Source organism: Biomphalaria glabrata, chromosome 7 (genome assembly GCF_947242115.1).
Source record: "Biomphalaria glabrata chromosome 7, xgBioGlab47.1, whole genome shotgun sequence".
NCBI lineage: Eukaryota > Metazoa > Mollusca > Gastropoda > Planorbidae > Biomphalaria > Biomphalaria glabrata.
Window position 1 is genome coordinate 31,703,753 of NC_074717.1, and position 25,416 is coordinate 31,729,168.

At 37.4% G+C, this 25,416-nt stretch overlaps 1 protein-coding gene across 3 annotated transcripts in view; it reads right to left on the minus strand.

Annotated features, from left to right (window-relative positions):
• Nucleotides 1–2,351: 2,351 nt before the first annotated feature.
• LOC106079486 (uncharacterized) overlaps nt 2,352–25,416 on the minus strand; it is a 43,423-nt gene continuing 20,358 nt past the window's right edge. For all 3 annotated transcript variants that reach the window (XM_056034645.1, XM_013240652.2, XM_013240651.2), the window contains 2 exons: nt 4,009–9,066; nt 2,352–3,406 (listed from right to left, as the gene is read on the minus strand). In XM_056034645.1, the coding sequence (XP_055890620.1) occupies nt 4,014–9,053 (5,040 nt within the window). In that variant the 5' untranslated portion in view covers nt 9,054–9,066 and the 3' untranslated portion in view covers nt 2,352–3,406; nt 4,009–4,013. The remainder of the gene's footprint in view (nt 3,407–4,008; nt 9,067–25,416) is intronic.

Sequence of the window (25,416 nt, forward strand, 5' to 3'; positions counted from 1 at the left end):
AAACGAGAAAGTATAATTATAATTAAAATGTTACAGTGTACTGGGATATCACAATTATTTATCAATGGTCCCGGGTTCAAACCCTGCCCGCTCCCATCCCCCGTCGACCTGCGGGAGGTTTGGTTTGGACTAGGAAGTAAACTATCTTCAACTCTGAAGGAACATCCGAAACATGTAAAACATTTTACATATTAGTCAGCAAACTAATCCAAGAAGCTGCCAGCAGAGATAACCCTCTATCAGGATAGTTCCTTCTATTAAGATTGTTCCTGCCAACCCGGATTTTTGCTGGCAGCAGCATATGCAATCCCAAGTAAACTGTAGGCTAAGAACTGTTTAGTAAGAAATGACTGATCTTTTAAAATATAGACGTTACGTAGATGATGTCCTATGCATGTCCCTAGGTCAATCTAGTCTTGCATGTTAATCAATGACTTAAACTCTGCCAAGTCATTGGTTTTCCTGGCCGACTTAGGCAACCCATTCCATGCTCTAATACCACTTGGGAAAAAAAAAGAGTACGGTATTTGTACAAATGTCCTAGCATACAGTCATTGCAATGCAACACAATAGTGAACTAAAGTACAGATCTTACATATTATAATTATTAAAACAAAGAAAAAATAACTTGTTAAAAATTTAATAAAAAGAATCTTTTGTTTTTCAAAGGATCTTGGAAAATCAAATAGTGCCATTCAAAACCTTTTTTCATTTTTTTCTTTGTTTTTAAGATCAGTCAATACTACATTAGGATAGAAGCTATTAGTTAGTTTTTTTGTTCAAATGTACAGGTCACTAGATCTATAACACTAAGTGTTGCTGCTGTCTAGATCCAGACCAATCTTCAGTACATAAACAAAAAGAAAACAATTGTGTCTATAATGTTCTACAACTATTCTGGTCAGGTAACACCCTCCAAGATATTGACTAAGTTCTAGAAGGAAAAAAAGAAAATACGTGAGAGCTATGCAATAAGTTGTAACAGCATTGTCATTTTATTGTCTTGTTAAAGTGAATTAATTCAGCTTAATAAAATACACAATCCATGTATATAAGGGTCTGTGAGCATGTATGCATTTGTGTGTGTTATAAGCATTGCAAGACCAACTTGACAATATGAACTTGCAAAGCACATGAGGTGCAATAATTACATACCCAGGTACCACCTACACAGAAACTATTATGACAGAACAATATATAATCTTAATGTCAATCAAGTTTTGAAAATGCCAGAATCTCAAAATCAACTAACTTGCCATTTCTTGCAGTTTTTTAGCGGCCCCCGAAAGGGGAAAAGACGCTATTAGTTTTGTGCGAAATGTCTGTCCGTCTGTCCCGTTTAGATCTCGTAAACTAGAAGAGATATTGAAAATCCGACTTCACAATATTTTAGACCATTCAAAGTTCTGATGCAACGGCTACTTTTTTTTTCCTGAAAGCGAAAATTCTAATTTTTAAAATTAATTATGCAAGCAGTTTTTTTATAAGAAAAAGCTAATTAGTATGCATTATATGTTAGACCTAATTTAAGACGAATAGTAATCTTATAAACATCATTTTCGTGAACATTTTTTCTATGTAGCGGAATTTTTTTTTTTTTTTTTTTGAGGATTCGAATATGAGATTGAGCCTTTTCAAAACAATTAACTTATTTAGTTCGAGCCGAGGGTCCCGGGTTCGAATCCTGGTGAAGACTGGGATTTTCAACTTCTGAGTCTACCCAGCTCTAACGGGTACCTGACATTAGTTGGGGAAAAGCAAAGGCGGTTGGTCGTTGTGCTGGCTACATGACACCCTCGTTAACCGTAGGCCACAAAAACAGATGAACTTTACATCATCTGCCCTATAGACCACAAACTAGTTAGGCCAGGTTCACATCTAACTTTACATTCACTTTCACGTATCCTTTGATCTGCGGGACGGTTGGGGCACTACACAAGATCTGTTAACCTTCTTTCTCCATTCTTATCTCTCATTTGTCTTTGATATAATTTCATTCGGATTTTCTTTCTGAAAATATTGAAGCCTACCTGGGTGGACCACTGGTCGTGCGGTTTGCACGCTGGACTGTCGTTTGGATTTATCGACGATCGAAGGTTCAAACCCTGCCTGCTCCCATCCCCCGTCGTCCTGCGGGAGGTTTGGACTAGGAAGTAAACTATCTTCAACTCTGAAGGATTATCCGAATTATGTAAAACATTTTACTTCGGGGGGCCGATTTTGAGTTTGTGTTTCCACACAAACTGTCTTTTGTAACCTTGTTTTTTTTTTGTTTTTTTTTGTATTGGTATTGATGATATGGGTACAGAATATTTGATAAATAGTTTATTAAACAAGCAGGAATACAATAGTATTAATAAACCAATTTATTGATTCTTAAAAATGTTAGGTGTCTATATTATCAACATAAATAACAATGTTCAGTCAAGACTTCATAGTTTTTTTTAAAAAAAGGAAAACAAAACAAAATGAAATAATTCTACACAAAACAACTGAACATTGGTACAACACTTATTGGTAAATGTGCAATCTTATAGTCTACATAGTCACCATTATATAAATTAGAAAAATTTAGAAGTAAGCAATGTTGATTTACACATATAGTAAGCATTAAAGAGAAGTTTCTTTCCTTTAAAACTTCCCTCAGTTCAAATGGAGACAAAAAGAGATCATCAATATTATTACTATTAAAAACAATACTTGCAGGAACAGAAATTGGTAATTTTTGTAAAACTTGCCCAGTTCACCACAAGCCAAGATTCTCATGATTACATGCACATTCAGCACAGATTATAGATTATGTTCATCTCCTTCTGGGATTCAACTAAAAATAGTTTTTAGGTGCAATATTTAAGAATACATTTTAGTCTGATATTTAAAAAAATTGAATCTTTTAAAATACTGCATTTTTGTATTTAGTTTTTATAAAAACTACTGGATAAATTTTTGAGAAATTTAAATGTTTTTTTTTATAACAGTACATGGTCTAAAACAAAAACAATTAAAATTTAAAGTACCGTAACTCAAAGATTGCACAAAAGAAGTAAAAAAGAGCAGATATCTTTACTGGTACCATAGTTAAGTCAATTGAGTCAAGTAAAAAAAAAAACATATATATTTACACATACATATTTGAATTCCTTTATTTTTTTTTTTCTGTTTCACACCTCTGTAAATATTAGTACTGATACTTGTGAAAAAGCCAGCATACATTTATATAACATTCTAAAATATAACAAAGTAATACCAGATAACTAATAACTAAGTGAACAATAAAACAAACAATAACTTCACTTATTATCTATAGCATAATACAAGTCCTCATCTGGTGTACTTTGACTAAGCTGAACACATCAATCCCAGTTGTACAACTGTTTCAATCAAAATCTCTAAAATGGTCACAGTCCTGAAAGTAGATAATTAACTGTAGTTATTAGACTACACAAATAGATGCATTTATATATAGATATATCTATATATTTTTATAACAATTAAAAAAACAAAACTATTTCAATAACAATATAGATTTACAATGGAAAGAAGTCAAGTGTAATCACTTGTTCTTGATGATGGTTTTATAACTACATTTTGTCGGAGCTTAGTAAAATAACTTTACCATTCCCAACAAAACAGGAGGAACTTTGTCATATTTTTAAAAATCTAAAGTAAGATTCTTTCCTAGCTATCCAGACCATTACTGAGACTGACTAAGTTGTAATATAACACTCAAGCACTTGGTTGCACAGGACACAATATCGCATAATTCCTGGATTTTTTAATGAAATCAATTTATAATTTTGTCCCTATCTGAGCAGAGGAAGATTGATTTATAAGTAACAAATTCTATTTTTTTTTTTTTGACTTTTGAACCAGTACATGCACATTTTATTATTATTTTAAATGATTAAAACTCCATGTCAGTTTAATAGTAATTTGTTTATAAAAGTCACAGATACAAGAACTGTACATTTTAATTGGCAACATATCTATTTCATAATAAATACTTACCCTCATCAAGCTGGGTGAAGACTGACAATATTTTGTCTACATGGCTTGGAATTTAAGCATTGTAATGCTTTTTTGGCCTCCTCTGCTGACGCAAACCCAACAACTGCATTACCAGTGGGCTTTCCTTCATTGGAGTAGTGCAATCGAATAGAATCACCAATTGGGCTAAAATTCTGGAAAAAATGTAGAATTTCTTGGATGGAGATATCAGGAGGAAAGTTCTGACAGCGTACATAGAACCAGTTTTTGTTAAGAACGCCAGGTGGGATGGACTTGCTACCTCCTGCAGTAACAGTGACTCCCTGTGGCACAGGCTTATTGACTGCTGGAGCAGCAGCAGATGTGTTGGGTGTTGCTGATGCAGGTGGTGTTAGGCCAACTGGCTTAGCCACTTGCACTGGAATTAGTGGTGGAATCAAAGGTTTTGGTGGGATATTTGATTGAGCTGGTTGTTGAGCGGTTGGTTCCGGAGTCTTTTTAGGATCTTCATTGGCCATAGTGGTTGTTTTGGATGGGGACAAACCTCTCTGTCTAGCATTTTCAAGCCTTTCAATCATGTCTTTCTTTGATATAGGTTTCACTGCAACAATATGCCTGCCAAAAGAAGTCTTGTCCTTTTTAATGCCCTTTTCAAAATCAGACTTAAATTTAAACTCTACAAAGCCTTCACCGAGAGGCTTACCCTTGCCATCATGAGCTATGTTAATCCCTCGCAATGCAATTTGACATTCTGAAAAGAATTCTCTAATGTCTTGTGTAGTGGCCAGAAGAGGTAAACCTTGTATGTGGACACAAACAGTATCTGTTGCTGGTGATGGATCAGATGAAGGTGTGGATGGTCTAGTGGTCATTTGAATGTTTGAAGGAGAAGGCTTGTTAATAGGTTGATTGTTTGCAGGTGTAGATGCAGGAGCTCGAGGTCCCATTAGACCAGGTCTTGAAATTTGCTGCTGCATCAAAGGCTGTGGAATTTTCCCACCAGTTAAATTACGAATTGCTGCTCGTTGAAACATCTCTTGTTGTTTGTTCTTCAGATCATCAGCTTCCTCTTTTTTGCCAGGGAAAACTCTGACTGTGGTTGTGCCTAGAACACTTCCATCCTGTGTAAGTGCTTTTTTATAGTCATAATCACTTTTAAACTCTACAAAGCCATTGCCAGTTGCTACCCCAGATGCATCAAATTCTATAAAGCATGCTTCTCCATTGTTTTCAATAGAGAGGCCTTTAAAGAACTGGACTATGTCCTGTTTAGTGATGGACTGCGGGAGATTTTGAAGTTGGACTATATATCTCACTTTATCACTGTCAAAAGCTTTATTGGCTGAAGTTGAACTTTTTTCAGAAACATTGATAGCATCTTTATTATAATAGGAGTCTATTGCCTTGGCAAAATCTGTTTCTGTACAGTGAGAAATTGCTATTATTTGACCACCATATCTTTCACCATTTCTTCTCAAAGCTCTAGGCTGATCTTCTCCCCGACGGAATTGTACATATACTTCTCCAGTTCTTTGCCCTTTCTCATCATTAATAAGCTTTAATCCATCATAAGGAATTTCCATTGGATGCAAAAATCTCCTAACTTCTTTATAGGTAATTGTATTTGGAAAGTTTTTCATTAAAATACATCTTGACCTCTCCTGTCTTCTAGGCGATCCTCTTGAATCATGATCTCTTGTTGAGGCTGACCTATCACGACTACGGCGGCTATCTTTATCCCGGCTACCCCTATCTCGTGACCTAGATCGCCTTCTGTCTCTCTCATATCTGTATCTAGATCTATAACTGTCATCAAATCTTCTATCATCTCTATCTCTATCTCTTCTATCAGAAGATCTTCTTTCTCTCTCCCTATCATAACTTCGTCGAGCTCTATGGTCATAATCTCTTTTAGCAGGCTCAGCATCCTTTTTTTCAGGAGCAGCATTATCTTTGGCAGCTGATGGAGCATCTCCTAACAAACCTTTACCACCTACAGATTTACCTGCTGCGTCTTGTACTTTGTCCACTGGGACTGGTTTCACAGGTGGGCCATCAGGTCTTACAGTATTTCTAGCATCAATGTCTGTTCTTCCATCAGGGCCACTGTCTTCAAATCTTCTGTCTACATCAAACCCGCGACCTCTTCCAAATGGACCAGGTCTACCTCTCATGAAAGGATCACCTCTACCTCTTCTTTCAAAAAAGTTACTTCTTCCAGGAGGTCCCTGAAAACGATTATCAAAATCTCTCAATCCAAATTCATCTTCGTTTGTAGAGGGATTGCGACTAAGTGCATTATGACCATATTCAAATCTGTTTTCATCATTCACACCTGGTCTAGTAGATGCTTCTATAACAGGCCCACCTCTTCCTCTTCCCTCAAAACCTCTACCTCTCATACCTTCAAAACCTCGACCTCTTACTCCATCCATTCCAGGTCCCCTAAAGCCTTCCTTTATATTATCGCGTGCACCTTCAAATCCAGGGCCAGATGGTCGTCCTTCAAATCCCGGACCTGGTCGTCCATCCACTCCTGGACCTATTCTTCCTTCAAATCCTGGACCAGGACGACCATCAAATCCTGGACCATGTCGTCCTTCAAATCCTGGACCGTGTCTTCCTTCAAATCCTGGGCCTGGTCGTCCTTCAAATCCAGGACCAGGCCGACCATCAAATCCAGGTCTTCCTTCAAATCCTGGACCATGTCGTCCATCGAATCCTGGACCAGGTCTTCCATCAAAACCAGGTCGTCCATCAAATCCAGGGCCAGTTCTTCCTTCAAATCCTGGACCAGGTCTTCCATCAAACCCTGGACCAGGTCTTCCATCAAAACCAGGTCCACCTCGTCCACCAATACCCATTCTTCTTTCTTCAAAAGTTGTACCCTTTGTTTCTTCCATTCCCCTGCCTGCTCTTTGGTCCATATCCATTGGTTCTTCTGAGTTCATATCGGGAGGAGGTCTTTCAAATTGCCTTGGCCCTGGCATATCAGGATTTTCAAGTAGTGGTGCTCGAGGTCCTCCAGGTCGTTGAAAGTTTCTATCTCCTTCTTCAAAACGATCCCATCTAGATATTCTTTCACGTCGATTTTCCATGGAATCTCGATATTCTCTAACATCTCTATCTCCTTGCAAACCTCTGTCAGGCCCAAACCTTCTATCTGGTGGAATAAATTGTCCTTCATTCTGTTCATCATATTCCATATTTGATCTTTGACCTTCATGCATAAATCTCTCATCTGGTCTACGAGACATTTCAAATGCTGCTCTATTTCTAAGTTCCTCTTCTCTTTCTTTGAACCTGATATCATCTGGTGGAAAAGGGTTATCACCTGGCCGCCTTCCTAGAAAACCTTCTTGGTCTTGCATCATACCAAACCTATTATCAGGTGGAAACCTTGTTTCTTCCGGAGGAAATCTTCCATCAAATGCAGGAGGAAATCGTCTACTTTCTGGGCCAAATCTTTGGCTATCTGATGGAAACTGGTTATCAAAGCCCCTAGGAGGGAAATTTCTGCCCCCTTCAGGGAATCCTTCTGTGAAACCAGGGCCTTTGTTTTGTAATCTGACCTCTTCAGGAGGAAATCTTTGATCCCCTTGTTGAGGAGGAAAATGTCTTTCATCATTTGGGAATCTTTCATCAGGTCTACCTCTTAGTGGAGGAAATCGACCTTGTCTGGGTTCCATTACTGAAAGATCAGCTTCATCATCTGGTGGATATCTCGTACTAGGCATTGAATCTTCAGGGGCTGAGCGCACATTTTCATTATATCTTTCAGAAGGTCTTTCTGCAATTCTACTGCTTTGTTCTGTATCCATTGGGAATCGTCCTACCATTCTTGAGGCAAATGACATATCTGGTGCTGCCATACCTTGTTCCAATGCAATTTCAGGACCTCTGTTCATCCTCTCTGTAGAAGGACCTCGAGGTACAAATGGATCAAAAAGTCTGTTTTCTGGGGTCATAAATTTGTCTCTGCCGACTGAAGAGTTTTCATTTTTATTGTCTTGTTCAAATGGCAACTTGTTGATGTTTTGCCACTGAGACACTTCTTTACTTCTATCGTCTTTTACAAACATTGATTTGTTTTCATCTCCATATTGACCAAGAAATTTCTCTGCAGGTAATTGTGATTTAACAGGATCTTTAGGAATTTTATCATTTGAAATACCTGGATTTAGCTGTCCAGGAATAGTAACAAAGCCACGATTCATTCCAGATGGCATCAAATCAGGAAAGTTACTTTGACCCTTTGATAAGATATTGTTAATAAGTGCTAAATTGTCAGCAGGTTTAGCTACAGGCGCAGCTGAAGACTCATTAAATAAATTATGCTTGTCACCTAATTGTCCTTGAACATCTACTGGGGTCTGCTTTGGCATAGATCCCAAGCCTATAGTGTTAAGAATGTTTTGCTGAAGCTGTTTTGTGTCAAGAAATGGGGTGCTGCCTTCACCAGCCACTTTCATGGGCTGCTGCACTGCTCCAAACTGATTTCGCTGATCATTTACATTTTGAATCCCCATAAAGAAACCATCCTCTGCAGATGATCTCTGGTTGGATACATTAAACTGAGATGTACCTTGGCCATCAGTTCTATTACCATACATTTGATAATTCTGCCACTGATTGGCCAGGTCTGTAGAAAAGCCACTGTTTTGGTGACCTACATTGGCATTATTGTTTTGGTTATCCACAGCATACATATTAGAGAACTGCTGGCCTCTCTGTTCTGGGATGTTACTCTGACCTCCAGTGCCCATTGCAAGAGAGGCTGAACCTGTGGTTGCTGTAGTTCCAGATCTAGCTGCATCAATGACACTCTGCATCTCTGCTTTGCTACTGAGAAACAACTGCACTGGTGTTCCATTCAGAGGGCACATATTCTTCTTCATAGCCATCCTTGCATCATCATCAGAACTGAATGCTATGAAAGCATCTCCTCCATCTCCACCAATGATGTGGACTCCACCAGCCGGAATGTTTAGCCCACTGAAGAAATGGCGAATGTTCATGGCACTTGCAGTCCAGGGTAAACCCTGGAGGCGAATAATTACAGACATATTGTAGAACTTTCTGAAAAAGAAAAAAAGAATAGCAAGATAAGACATGCAGTCATATTTGTCAAATCTCATGTTATGTCAATCACTGAATATTGAGTAGAGATGAGTAGTAGGGCCAACATCATGCTGCTTTCATTAACTAACAATAATAAATTTGATCAACAAATGACAGTTCAATTGAAATAATTCATGAAAATAGATTAAAATATCCCAAACAGAGCTTATTCTCTAACACTTGTAAAGTCTTGCCCAAACCAAGTGCTAATCTAAACCTATAGCTCTAAATCCATAAAAATATCAAGAAAATCTCCAAATCCTTGCCTTTCCTACTTGCACAAATGTATAAAAGTATAAACCACCACCCATCTCTCCATGTAAACCCAGTTTTAAAAACAGGATAATGAAATATGGGTGGCTCCCTGGTCAAGCAGTATTGCACGCTGGACTGTTGTTTAGTTATTGTGATGGTCCCAGGCTCATAAACTGCCTGCTGCCATCACCCATCATGACATGCTGACAGTGTGAAGGTTTTTATTTTATTTAAGGGACAAAATATCTGTTGCGTCCTAAAAATCCAAAAGCTTAAAATCCTAATCTTCACCGGGATTCAAACAAGACCCCTTGGTAAGGAAGCCAAGTTCTTTACCACTCTGCCACCATATAAATAAATATTCATTTATATATTCATGGTTAGGATATACACAAAGATTTAAAAAAAAAACAACATCCCTAATTCAAATCTTCTAGATCCACCATTACAATGAATGTAATATTTCAATATCTCCAACCCCAAGGTATGATATCTAAATCTAATATTTCATAAATCTTTTAAAACATTTTTGTCAGTTTGTCAGATTAACCAGGTCAGTGTGTACATGCTGCTATTATTAACAAATATATATTTTTATAACACATTATGTAAGAGATATCTAAGAAGCTTAGTGTTGTTTTTCTCTACTGTAACAAAATGACACTGTTACAAGTGTGGTGCTTCAACAAATATTTAGATAGATTTTTATTTTTGGATTTTCAAACTTAGCAGAAAATCTATAAATAGCAAGCTTTTTTAGTTCCATAATACGGGAAGCATTGATAAGCAAAGTATTTAAATAAGCATAATTATAATGTGTGTGCACTTTTCAGCACTATAGAATCAAATTTCTTTGCTCTTTGGCTTTTTTTTTAAGAAAATTAATTAGTGGGAAAAATGATCATTCAATATGGCGTCCTTGACATTCTTATATTTAGTATATTTTTCAAGGTCTCTCCCAATTTTTCTTTTTGCATTTTACGTTTATCTTTAGATATCATTATATCGCAACCTTATTTATCCATATAGCTTTTTCTTCTTTATCTCTCATATGACTGAACTGTATTGTTTAAAGATCGTGATGGTAAAAATCGAGCAGATTACTGTAACTTTGAGCGTGAAAATACCCAAGGAATAAACTGTACCATACCCAAATACCCATTAGTCTCATCGCTCACATTTCCTGGACTAAGTAAGCTACTGGAGCGCTAGATCTACAGTGGCTTCGAATACGAGTTTAACCATACATAGCATAGTAGGCGTGTACTCTCATGGGCACACGCATAACACGCGGAAAACTTGTTCTTGAAGTCTCCAAAACGAAACTTACACAGCTCCACAAAAAAATGTGTATGCCGTGTCCACCCCATTATTGTTATCGACTACTTCGTGCGTCTGAGCAGAAGTTTCCAAGGACGCATCAGTGTCTAGAGTTATAGACCACCTTCTGGCTAGGGCTAACAGCACTTCTCTGCGCCTACAATGAGAGTATGGCGGATTAAGTATCTCAGCCTGACAAAAGCAGTGGTTCTCACACACTTATGTATGGCTCTGAGCTCTGGGTGCCATTTAGGGAGCAGTGGACAGGCACTAGTTAAGTCTACTATTCGACAGCTGCCTATGGCGTTTTTGTTTTATTATATGGCGTTTTTTTTTTCGTAACAGAGGCGCCCTCCACCCCCGGAAGCGCTATAAACCAGACGCCATTTTTGCCTTCACTGGCATAGAGAAAAGCAGCTGGCAGTAGTTGTCCTCTCAAAGAAACAGCTGTAGGGTCACGGAAGACAGGCTCAGACAACGACGAGAACATACAGAGGACAGCCGCTATGTCTGGATCAAATGAGTCACATCAGGATCTGCGCCCTTTTTATTACTATAGATACCGTTATATTCAATTTCTTCACACGTAAACAGAGCTTGTGAATATAAGTCATTCCAACTTCAAAATAAATGAAAAGGAAAAGAGAATATATAGAGACATTGTGTAACTAATGCTGGTAACTTTATCACGTCTTTCTTCTAAAGATAATGTGTGAATGTGAATTAATAAATGATAACTGTGGAACATGGATTGTAAAGCCGATGACATACTAAACATTTGGACCACAATCAATTTGAGAGACAATGGCTCTGAATCCCTTTGATTGCCTTTTGTATTGCATTCAATTTGTATGTTATACCGGTACTTAAAAAGACCAACGCTCATAGTTTCTTTTCAAAGAATCTTGATAACGGTATATATCTTTTTTTTTTTAATGGAAACATTGCGCGTAGCAATTATTGACACATTTCATAAAATGAAAGTAAATCGCAGACATTTTGAAGTTGTACAGCAGTGAATTGTATTATTGGTCGAAAGGATGATGAAGCTGCCTTTAACGGTACATATAAAACTTTTCCTGAACAGATTGACTAGCAGAATGCCACCGAAATCGTTTAAAAAAGAAATATATATATTCGGATTGGTGTTTTGTTTCATAGAGTTTACATGTGAGGGCTTTGTATTGACCATGTCGTTGCCACAGTTAACTTCCTATTATCAGTATCGTTACAAGTGATATGAAATTACAGAATTTAATGACTGATAAATGTTGACCATAAAAACGAGTGCAGTCAGTGGGCTAGAATAAAAGAAATCAAAAGAGGTTATTGTAGCAGAGATGAAGAAAAGGTCTGACCCCTATGTTAAGAAGGAGCGATTTCGACAGTGAGAATAGAGCCTTTTTAAATCAGGCAATAAAACGCAGACATTTTCAGTTGTTGTTTTTCCACAATATCGGCCCAAATAAAAAGTACCGTTAATCAAATTACTAGGAATTTGATATTGAAAAAAAAATTATATCATCGCACCAGTAAAAGCATTTCTTACAAATGATAATATGAGAGTAAAGTTATAGTCAAGTCACAAAATGTAGCCTAAACATTCATCGCTTAAAGGCCCTACTTATTTAGGCCTACAATCCTGATACCCCGAACGTATGGAAGGTTTAACCCTTTTTTTTTTTTTTTAGCTTTCTAAGATAGGTTCACTTTGAAGACGTCTGCGTTAGAATAATGTTGCCCGAAGGACAAACCTTATCAACATGTGTGATTAGGGTGAAGTTCTGTGACGTTTACGACTTGTTTAAACCTTAAGGCCGACTTGTAGGCCTATATGTGCACAGATGAAAACAGCGCATCAAAACCATACCAGTACCGATCTAACTACTTTGATCAAAATTAAGCCAGATTTTTTTCGCTAAAAATGAAGTTCCTAAAGATACCCTTGCATTGGTCATGCAGTTATTTCATCAATGTAAGCCCAAAATGGAAATGGCAATAGAACTTGAATTTTCTTTTGTACTTAAAAAGTTGAGTCAATGTCACAATGTAGTTTTTTCCCCCCTTTAAACTATTCATTCTTATGTTTAGGTACCGGTAACTCCAAGTTAGAAGAAATGTCTTAAGATGAAAGTAAACGTTCGTTATCTATCATTTTATTGCACCTTTCAGATTTGGTTTGTTTTACTGTTGAAATATCTCTTAACTATGCAATTCTCATTCTATCAACTAACTTTATCACTGAAAATCGCAAGATACCTAACATTTAGAAATAAACCTGTACGTAACTTTGGTTAAATTGAAGTCAACATAAGTCTTACTCCTTGCACTATTAGGGCCTACTTTGACAACATAAGTTTAGAACCGGGCAACATGCCCAGAATAACTTTAAAAAAAACCAGACCTACTGTACTTGAATATATGGATTTACCGCAGCAGTAAGCCTTCTATAATTACAGTAGCCTACCGGCAAAAAGAAAAATATATAACAAATTGTCCAGATGTGGAATATCTCATGATGCAAACGTCTTTCGTTTTAATTTTGATCCAGCAGATTGTTCTCTACGGTACCTTTTTCTTTTCACTATTAATAACAACAGACATGTGTACGTTAAGAAATCCCGTAGGCCTACAGTGATTAAATGTTAAAGGAAAAGTTGTAATCAAGGCAGCACTATTCACTTTTGAATAGCAGTATTATTATTTTGCATTGTCCATATAGCAGACCGCTTGCGACCTTCTTCAAAGAGGAAAAACGAAACCACCTTTCTTTTTGATTCTTCTTCTTCTTCTTCTTCATCGTTCTCATTGTTATGTTGGAGTGTTCATATGACTAGACCAATACATGAGATGAACTGCGCAGTGGTTTCCAAATCAGGGAGCTCTCCATATAGTTTTCTTTCTATTGGGGTGATTTGGGGCCAATGTCTTATACGGGCCTCTTGGTAGAGAGAGCAGTTTTGGAGGACGTGGTCGGCATTTTCTGGTGATACTCCACATGGGCAGATTTCACTGGTTCCAATTTTGAGCTTCCGGAACATGTGTTGTCGCATTCTGTTGTGTCCGGTCCTGAGTCGAAAGATTAGACGCTGGTCTTGTCGGGATAGCTTATAGTAAGCATCATCTTTCTTGTGATTTGGATGGGAGCTCGTCCATTTCTCATTTATTTTATCTACAATTAATTTCTTCATTTCTTCTGGATAGAGAGCAGAGTTTACTTGTGAGTTTGTTCTCCCACTCTTGGCGAGTGTGTCAGCCTTCTCATTTCCTGCTAGTTGTATGTGAGCTGGTATCCATTGAATGACAGTTTTTTTGCTGTTGTGGTTGAGCTTTGTGAGTGCTGTTCTGAGGTTTTTAATATAAGGGGAATCAGAGTTTTGCAGGCTTTGGAGGGTTGTTTTTGCGTCTGTTAGAAAGACAATCTGACTGTGAGGGGAACTTGGATGATTTGCTAGCATGGTAGCAGCTAGTGCTAGTGCTTCCCTTTCTGCTCTGTGACTGTCAGAGAGCTCTCCAGTTGCAAAGGATTTTTCTAGTTTTCCTCCATCTGGCCATTCGATAAGTATTCCAGCTCCTCCATTTGTGGTGGCTTTATGATCATTCTAAACTCTGATCATCATGAAAGTTGCCAGACTTCCTATCATTGATGATGAACTAGAAACTTACTAGTACGTACCGGTAGTGAGTATCTTGTCAAGAAATGCAGTTCTACTCCATAAGGAGGTATTGAAGCTTATGATTGTGTTCATAGTGTATTTAAGAAATCAACGTACCTGGTATGGTATTTACTAAGCGAAAACAATAGTACTGAGCGCGTTAAAAATTTAGATGACGTCGGAGCTGCGATGACACATTTCTACGTATACATATTGTATAATTTAACGCGCTCAATTTTGCGAATGCATTGACACCAAAATTATGTGAACTGACTAAAGAAAAGACTGCAGATCAATGGTACCAGCTCTTTAATAGTAGGCTAGAATTATCTTATCGCAATATTCAAACATCTAAATTTCTATTGAGGGATTCTAAACAGAAACATTTATTAGAACAAACTTTAAAATGGACATCCTTAAAAATCACGGTAGTCTGACCGTACCATATCGGTGTATTTATTCTCGAATACCCAGGGGCTACGTTAAATAGATTTCAAAGAGACTGCATGTAGTCATAACTCCAAGATGGCGCTGCCTAAGGTTGACTCACATTTTGTGATTGACTTGTTAATCTTTTGAATTAAAAACATTATTATCGCAAACTACAAAAGAAGTCGTGAAACGATGACGTTCAACCAACTACAAAGTAAGCTAAGTAAAGAATTTATTTTGTGAAGTCTACATAAGTTGTTAGGGACCGAAACCTGTGTTCAAATCAATACTGAATAAATATCTGCACGTCATTTCTATGAATTACAATGTCAAGTGCCAGTAGAGTATTTTACATGAAAAATAGATTGACACATTTCAGGAGACAACGAAATTTACAGTGAAATTTAGATGTACCCGGTAGCCCAATCAGCACCTTTTGGGGTCAGTAGAAGTGTCTAATCTTCTCTGTTTGGTACCGGTACCTGTGTATTCTTTTCCTGACTACCGCTTTGTGCTTATGACATAAATGAAGGCGTATTACTTCAGACAAGATCATTTGGAAAACTCACCGATGTATCGAGATTTGAGGGCCAAACCAAAGTTTGAAATGTGTCAGGAAACTCTTCTACGCTGGTGACTCAGCTATTATTGTAGAATCAACTACTCAGCTTCACCTTCAAAACTGTCTGCTGCATGCCAGAAGTTAAGTGAAAGCAAAATATCAAAAATACTACTGGGTACCTGTACTTCAAAATACAAGCACTTAACCTGACCACTAATGCCAACGTCTGGAACTAAGTGACCTTTGCCTCCAATATCTACAATGATGTCCAAAAGACAATGGGCACCACGTAACAGCTGCAGAAAAGAGTGTGGGACAATATGCCTACTTTGCTGACTAACAATACCAAAGTCTATCGGACCTGTGTGATGGTGAGATATAATCCACAAACTCTTGGCAGGAAAAAATCTGAATAGCTTCCACCTCCAATGTTTCATTCAGATTCTGAAAATAAGGTGGCAAGATAAAATAACAAACGAGGAAGTCATGCGAAGAGAGCAAGGTACCAGAACATCCGCGTTGCTATAAACAGTACCATAAACGCCTAGGCTTGTTTGGACATGTTCACAAAATGCCACAACATCGACTTCCACAAGATGGGGACCCAATAGAGTGCAGGATATCTGCAGGTCATCCTGTGACAAGCTTGTCAGAAACGGCCCCAATAGTTGGGGGAAAGAAGCACTAGATACGTGCACATGGAGAGTCAGCATAAAGGAACGGCTCTTGGATCGCAGATGTACACACCGGAGGTAAGAAGGCTGCAAACGATGCAATCGCAAAGGGATAAGAAAGATGCCACATATTACTCTCTTTCTTTAAAGGAGCCAACATTCAGATCTTATTGGTGACACTTTAAAGTACCGGACTATTATGATTGTACGCTTGATTGAGGGAAGAGGTCAATTAGGTTGGGTTATTTAGTCTTGTAAAAATATGCTGGTTAAGAAAAGGGTTCAGGCTTTTTATATGTGTGTGTGTCGCTCAAACCTTGCTTCCAAATGAACCTAAAGTAAGCCCTATACTAATTTGTAAAGGTGTTAAAGATGAAAATCAAAATAAAAAAAAAAAAGAAAAATTATAAAATGCACCTCCTTTTTTTCTGTTATCTTTTGTGCCGTGAGTGAATGGTGCGCCTTCCATGTGACAGCATGCTCGACAGTACGTTTTGACCAATATTTTTATAATGAACAATTGGGTTAGGTGGGAAAAAGGGTGGGGTTACATTGAAAGTTTCAGTGCTGCCATTAAGAGCTCAGCCAACAATACACCATCAAATCCGCAATTAAAAATTCCGAGTCTACATCGGGATTCGAACTGGATCCTCAACAAATAGATAGCCAAGATGCTTACCTAATAAATTACAGAAATTTTTTTTTTTTTTGAGTGAGATAATGAAGATAACGGAAACCACATGTTAACCTAGTTAACCATGTCAATATATCTACTAAGCTCTTGGTTTTCCCCGCTGATTCAGGCGACCCGCTCCAAACACTAATTGCATACCGGTATTCTAATATTGGTCTAACCCAGGGGTCTCAAACACGCGACCCGCGAAACTATTTTTTTCGTCCCGTGGCCACGTCCGCGAATTCAAAAAAATTAGATAAAATTTACAATGACCACAGATAAGCCGGGGAGGGATGCGGGTACCGTACATGTGTCAGGCGGGCGGCTAGAACAGTGTATATGTATGTTGTGCTTGGTGATTAAGATACATATAATATTCTTGTTTCTGTTGTTTCTGCTGTCATCAGCTTTGTCAGTTTACTCAACTTTACTGTAGTAGTGTAGTAGCCCAAAAATGTCATCGTCGTCCAAAAAGCGAAATATTGCTGATGAAAATGGCTGTTCCAGGAGAAGTGGGGAAATTTATATTTTGTCATACAAGTGGACGAGAAACTCCGCTGTATGATTTGCTTGCAGTGCATCTCTGTGCTCAAGGAATACAACGTACGTAGACACTATGAAACATTGCATCGAGAACAGTATGCTGGACTGTCCGGTAAACCGCGAGGAAAAAGTCCATCACTTGAAAGCATCTTTTAGCAAACAAAGAAACTTTTTTGCACGCATCAACACTGCAAGCGAAGATTCTGTGAAGGCAAGCTTTGTTGTTAGCGAGATGATAGCAAAGGCATCACGACCAATCACTGAAGGCCAATTTGTAAAAGAGTGTATGCTACAGGCGTGTAAAATTATCTGCCCCGAGAAAAAAGAAACTCTTTGAAGGCATAAGTTTGTCTGCGAACACAGTTGCAAGCAGGATCACCGAGGCAGCGACAAATGTTCAATAGCAATTGATTGCCGCTGCAAAAGACTTTATAGTATATTCCATTGCACTGGTGTAACAGACACCGCATACTATGCCGTGGGGTCAACGAAAACTTGAACATTGTTGAAGAGCTATTGGACTTACTACCCATGAAAGGAACGACGACCGGACGGGACGTGTTTCAAGAACTGGAAGCTTGTATTGACAGGTGTGGGCTACTGTGGGAAAAGCTTGTTTCGGTGGCTACGGACGGTGCACCAGCAATGTGTTCAGAGAATGTTGATGTTGTTGGATTAATGGTAGAGAAACGAAATCAGCTCAACTTGGCGGGACCTTTTGCAGCCATACACTGCATTCTGCACCAAAAAGCACTCTTTGGCAAAAGTCTACAAATTAAGAACGTGATGGATGTTGTCGTTAAGACAGTGAACTTCATACGTGCACGGGGTCTCAACCACAGACAGTTTGTGTCATTTCTAGCTGATTTGGAAACGGAATACGGAGAGTTGCTGTATCATACGGAAGTCAGATGGTTGAGTCGTGGAAAAGTGCTGCAGAGATTTTTTGAACTGAGACGGGAAACAGCATTGTTCATGGCAATGAAAGGCAGAGACATACATTAGCTCAGTGACCCAATGTTTTTGTTGGATCTTGCTTTTCTTACTGAGATTTCGCAACATCTCAATGCACCCAATTCACAACTACAGGGCACAAAGCAGCTGATTACCGTGATGTTTGACCGCATCAAATCATTCAGATGCAAGCTGACTTTGTGGGCCACTCAGCTGGCAGATGGAAACCTGGCTTATTTCTCTTTTCTACAGAGCATAACGGTTGAACCACAGCGCCCGAAAGACTAAGTAGAAATCTTCTCCAGACTATTGGAAGATTTTGAACACCGCTCTCAGCAATTCACTGCTCTTGGACCACAGTTTTTCCTTGTTGCCACTCCGTTCGCAGTTGACGTGAAAAACGTTCCAGAGGAAGTCCAGATGGAACTACTGGACCTGCAGTGTGACACTGTTCTGAAGCAAAAATTCGCTGATGTTGGCGTTCCAGATTTCTACCAGTTTCTTCCCAGAGAGAAGTTTCCAAACTTATTCTGCGCAGCTGCTAGAATTCTAGCGATGTTTGGGAGTATCTACGTTTGCGAACAGTTTTTCTCCAGAATGAAGATAAAAAAAAAACAGCATTACGTTTAAGACTGACTGATGAGCATCTGAGAGCAACCTTGCGGCTTGCCACTACACGCGACTTCAGGCCTAACGTCGATGCTGAGTGGACAGTAACATGAGCGACGAGCCATCTATAGTAATTATAGGCCTAGTGTTTTTTTTTTTTTTTTGTTTTTTTTTTTGGAAACTACAGTTTCTGCTTTTTTATTAGTGACAGAGACAACGTCAACTTATTTTAGTAAACTACACTAAATGTAATTAATAATTATAAAAATTTTATTTTAGCATTTAACTGCAGTGACAATAGTGTTCGTAAAATTTAATGAAAAAGCATTCTCTTTTCGTGGTGCGGCCCGCTGACTGGTTGTTACTTTCCACTGCGGCCCACATGCTGATATGAGTTTGAGACCCCTGGTCTAACCATTTTAGGCGTAGGCTATGCTCTTGATTGATTTGCAAGAAATACAATTTTTAAAACCCTAATGCTTTGTTTGATCCGACATTTCATCAAAATGAGGATTCTGATAACTTTAATTTATTACAAAACCTAAATATTTTGTGTCACTGGTTTACCATGAATAAGATCAAGTTTAATTATAGTTTTTTGAAGGCTGTTAACTGAAAATATTTTTCCGGCGAAAAATATGCTCCAATTTGTTTATTTTTTCTTCAACTGATATAAACTAATTGTCTTTGTAAAATTGCTGTATTATGTGGTTTTGATTATTCTATAGATTGTGCTGGTTCCGTAAGGTAGTTATTGTCGGAAGTGGTAATGAATACAGGTACCGGTACTCCATTACCGGTACCTATAAAACGCTTCCAGTGGCATGCGTCTCAAATAGCCTCTAACAACCGTCCAACTTGTAAGTTCGCAAGTTTTTTTTTACAAGTTTTATTTATATCACATGGGCCTACAGTCCTCATGCATTAGAAATATCGTTTTTTAAAAACAAAACAACTCAGATCAGACCCAGACTTGCGTCGAGGGGTACGGTACTAGAAACAAAGTCTCCATAACTATCTTCCTGTGCTCTGCATTTTGTCTACTATATTTTACGCATTTTAACAAATTTGTGATTTAAAAACAAGACATTTTAACAAAGCTAAATAAATGTCGAAACTTTGGTATTGAGGGTGACTAACATAATTTCATCCAAACTGGACAGAAAAGCTGCCTTTAAATTACGCATGCTGTCACAGTCAACAGTGGATTTTAGAGCCGTTTCAACAGCTCAGATAGATTATGACCTACATAGGTAATTCTAACATCGTTACGATAAGAGAACTTCACTTCAGTAAAGATCTACGAGTCAGATGATGTAAAAGTCATCTGTTTCTGTGGTTCCCAGTTAACAAGGGTGTCATGTGGCCAGCACAACGACCAACCGCCTTAACTTTTCCAGACTAATGTCAGGTAGGCGTACCTATTAAAAATCCCAGTCTTCACTAGAATTCGAACCCGTGACCCCGGTTCAGTGGTCAGACGCTTTACCGCTCAGCCACAGGGCCTCCTACTTCAATCAGTAACAAATAACAAATTGTCACTCTTTATAGTTACAGGAAGAAGATTTTTATGAAGTTTAGTTAAGGTATATTAGCTTTTACAGATATGTAAGTTTTAGAATCAGTAAACTCAAATTATCCATGCACTTTCTTTTAAAGTAATAATTGTTGTTTTTTTAGGTATGTGCAAAAATTGCTAACTTTGCACTACGCCTCACTGCGGTATTGCAATTCTTGATTCAGTTCAGATAGGGTACAAATCAGTTTTAAAGTTCGGGTTTGGTTCGTTACCCATCTCTAAAACGTACACGACTTTCAGATTCTGTCTATTGGAAATGAAATAGTAAACGCTATCGTTTCTCGTACCGTACTGACTTCATGAAGCTATTCATAAGTCGGCAAGTTTGAAATCCAGAAAAGGAAAATTTTAATTTGAAAGCATACAAACTTTTTTTTTAGTACCGTACTGGGTAATCGTATGCTTTTAAACTATAAGTTTATTGCTTTAAAAAAAAAAGGTGTTTGCACCGACGATATTTTCTATGGAAGGTTAAATTACTTCATCGTTCGTTACAAACCTAACAATATTGTTCAAAACGTCTTAAGAAAACATGTTCAGCTGATATTAAGTCTGTTTTAAATTTTTACAAAGCTTATATCATTAAAGGGTTTACAAGTAATTTCTCCCACACCCATTCTCGGATGAAGTTGAAACTTCGCATACCGGTACCGTAATTATTCATTGGCATAAACAAGACATGAATATAAAAAAAAGTAACCAATTAATAAATTGAGTACGGGTAATTAATTATTTTGTTTGATATTAATAAGGGAAACTAATCCTTCATTAATCAGATATGGCTAAATTTGTTGGGCTTAGTCCCCTTAAAGAATTGTTTAGGATATTTCTCCCTCAAGCATTCTACAATCATGTTAATTCTTTAAAAAATTATTTATTGTACCTACGGTACCCAAAAAAAAAAACGAGTCAATTTAAAAAAAAAAAAAAAAAACAATTACCGTACCGGTATTCAATTAATTATTTTGTTTTGATATCGAATAAGGGAAATAACTTGTACATTATTGATAGATATACAGTAGTTTGCAAAGCGGAGTTCTTTTTCTTTTAGAAAAGCTTTGTTTTATTATTTTGTTTGTTGCTTCCTAAGTTTCATCCTAAAATGGCTGCCTGGTCGTGAGGTTTGCGCGCTGGACTGTCGTTTGGATTTATCGATGGTCCTGGGCTCAAACCCTGCCCGCTCCCATCCCCCGTCGTCATGCGGGAGGTTTGGACTAGGAAGTAAACTATCTTCAACTCTGAAGAAACATCTGAAACAACAAACAAATGGTTGCTAAGAATTTAGTAGCCTGCTAAAAAGTTTTGTTTTTCGTTTTTCTCGTACACTGCATGCTTTTTTCCCCCCTTGTTATTATTGCATCCAGCAGTAAGGCGTTTCAGACAACCAAATGGCGTTGCAAGCATCTGAATCATGTTGACGCTGTTCAGTGGTAGAGTCAAGGCTGTCGAATGTCTGGAGAGTCCAGTTGATCAAGGTCATTTAGAGCAAATAACAGGTCACATTTAGAATCCTTTTGACTTTTTAAAAATATATACACATACTATATAAGGCCTATTTAGATCTATTTTTACAAAACTTATATCAACTCACTCTATCTGGTAAACATTTTGTACACGTTGTTTCTCCAACACCCAATCTCGGATCAAGCTGAAATTTTGCACAATTACTTCTTCTACCTGACAACACGAGAATCAATTAAAAATAACCATTGATTATTTTGTTTGGTAACTCGAACAAGGGAAAGAAATTGTACTTGACTGAAGTGGTGTAATAAGCTGCATTAGTACTCTTTATAGGTTGCCGCTCTAAACAAAAACTAGGCCTATATAACTATACAATCTTCTCTAGTCATGAGTAAGTTTACTTCACTAGCAGAGGGGTTATCATGTCGGTCCAAGCCACGAGTTCTAATTCAAGTCGACTGACCTGAATTAGAACTCATGGCTCACGCCTCCTCGGGCCAACGTGACAACCCTCTGACTAGAGAAGATTGTAGGCCTATAGTTATATACCGGTTATTGTTCATTACAATTTAGAGCGACGACCTATGAAGGGGAGAAATTCACCTTATACCTTACAACCACCTCAGTCAAGTTAAATTTCTTTTCCTTGTTTGAGAAACAAAATAATTAGGCCTAATTATTAATAGTTAATTAGCTAATTGGTCATTTTTTTAATCGATTCTTTTGTGTCAGGTAACGGTAAAAGAAATAATTGTGCGAAATTTCAGAGTGAGTTGATATAAGCCTTGTAATAAAAAAATAAATGTACAGAATGAAAACGTCAAGGCAATACCATTTCCCACATGAACATTTAGAGACCTACATTAATCGATGCTTTTCACGCTATTTATTGAACTATTCCGATAGTAAAAACACAATGATCGTTCAATGCGAGTCAGCTCTTCTCTTTATTGAACTATTCCGATAGTAAAAACACAATGATCGTTCAATGCGAGTCAGCTCTTCACTTGAAAAAAACTGAATAATCAGTCTTAAAATCTAGATTTACAAGACAATTTCCATTTTCTTGCGATTGCATACGTGCGATACATCAAAAGTTACAAAGACAGTTTGTATGGAAACACAAACTCAAAATCGGCCCCCGAAGTGGTCTACCTAGAGTCTTCACCAGGATTCGAACACTGGACTTCTGGTTCCAATTCCTTTACCACTCAGCCACAGCATCTCCATATATTGAGTTAGCGTACACTTATATTTTTTAATAATAATTATTAACCTTATCCATACATTCAAAATTAATAACATGTTACATGTAATAAAGAGAAACTAAAAAAGATTATTCTTCTTACAAAATTAGATAAATTGGCAACACGAAAAAAAAATCTTGACCTATTTTAGTTAGGTAGTGAGCTAGTAGAATGACTTCAAAGACCGCTACCTCGGTACGTCTACTTGGACCAGACATTCCCCTCGCAAAATAAAAATTACTATCTCCATTGTCATTTAAACAAGACATAGATCTAGACCTAGATTAAGATATACCGTTAAATCTAGATCTAAGTCTAGGTCTAAAAATAGTAATAGATCTAAGTCTCGTCTACATCTAAGTGTAGATCTAATCTAGATCTAGATGAAGAACTAGTTATAGAATCTTGATATAGAATTTACTATATCTAGACCAGAACTCGTGTGAATTTACAGGTTTAAACTTAAAATTACTAGATCTAGGCCAATGTTATGATCATGAATAGTAATCCGTGTTACTTTTGTTTACATAATAAATAAATCTGCACCCCTAAGATGTCAGAAGATAAGTTATTGCCTTAATATTTAATTAAAATTTTGTTCAAATTATTAATGCATTTATTATAAATATAGGCCTATCTAGATCTGGGCTCTATTTAGTCTTATTTAGACTGTCAAAATACCGTAGTTCGTTATTTTTTAAAATTATAACTAAAACGAATTTCGTATCAAAATTCTTTTTTAAAACAACATTTGAATCCGTATTCAGTTCAATGAGTTATATTTAATAAATGGAAATACTTTATATGAACCATTGACACTTTTACCATTGTGACCTTAGAAACAATTCTTTTGTACCGGTACCAATGCGCGATTCTATGAATGAAGCTTGAGTTAATAATGAAAAAAAGTGGTGTAATTTTTTGAAAAATCTGCTTGCATATATAATTTAAAAAATTAGATGGTTCACTTTCAGAAAAGAAAAAAGTAGCCGTTGCATCAGAACTTTGAATGATCTAAAATATCATGATGTCCGATTTTCATTTTCTCTTCTAGTTTCTGAGATACCGGTATAAACGGGACGGATGGACAGACGGACAGACACAAAACTAATAGCGTCTTTTCCCCTTTCGGGGACCGCTAAAAAGAAGGCGCTATACATTTCTTACCATCAACTATTTAGGCCATTGACTTTGAGGTGAAACAATTGCATTAGCCAACAGACCACAACACAAAAAAGAGGGCGGACATGGTAGGCTATACCTTTCTTAAGTCTACACGGCTTAAAACAATGGTGTTATGAGCCTATATAAATTCTCTTTAAGATTTGAGAATGCTATTGCCTAATACCGGTAGGCCTAATATAAATTGCGTCATCGGTATTTTTTTTTCCTCTTATATTTCTAAAATATCTTTCAATCTTCCTCTTTTTCAGTTACCGGTAGTACATGTTATCACGACCCTTTTCACATAACTTATATAACCAAACCTTGCTTGCTGCATTTTATTAAGCCTACCGATGTAAAATCTTTAAAGGCCTTCATACGGCTACAAAATATTGATACGGATAATATGAAGTACCGGTACCAAATAAAAAGTATACCGGTACCGTAATTGCTACAATACGGTACCGATACCCGGTACCGGTACTAATAATTTCATTAAGATGTTACAAATAGCCTACGGTACTTATAGGACACAACCTGATGACATGATAGTTTAGGGGGAAGAACAATGCGCGGATTCAACGTAAACGAATGAGAGGAAGGGGGGCTAAAGATTTTGAGCTTCGAACAAAAACATTTTACTTCGCTAAGAGTAAAGCTCGTTTTTAACAATAAAAGTTTGTTTTTTTTTTTAAAATCGAAGATAGAAACGGAAAAATAAAAAGCTAATCGGCCTTTCTGTAGGGTATCCTCAAAAATCGAAAAATGGTTAAAAGTGCATAAGCAAAGCTGGCTAAAAAAGATTTTAGGAATCACTTACAAGGATGGGGTCACAAACTCAAGAAATCCTATACCAAACTGGGACTCGGCCACTTAATGAGGTTGAGACCGAGCGTCGACGTGTCCTCCGTCAAAATGAATCACGCATCCCATGAATTGCGATGGCGAGAAAAACGCAAACAAGAACGTTCCCGTCTGATACCGGGGTATTTACAAAAAAAAAAAAAGTACCGGTAGAAGAGACTACCGTATATCTACAATATACCGAACCGGTAATCCTGAAATTAAATACCGGTACCAGTTATGGAATAATACAATTTCGAAGTAGACGTGCAAAACTTCAAGTTCAATGTGAAATCTTACTTGGTCTTTAATGATTAAACATATAGCTGT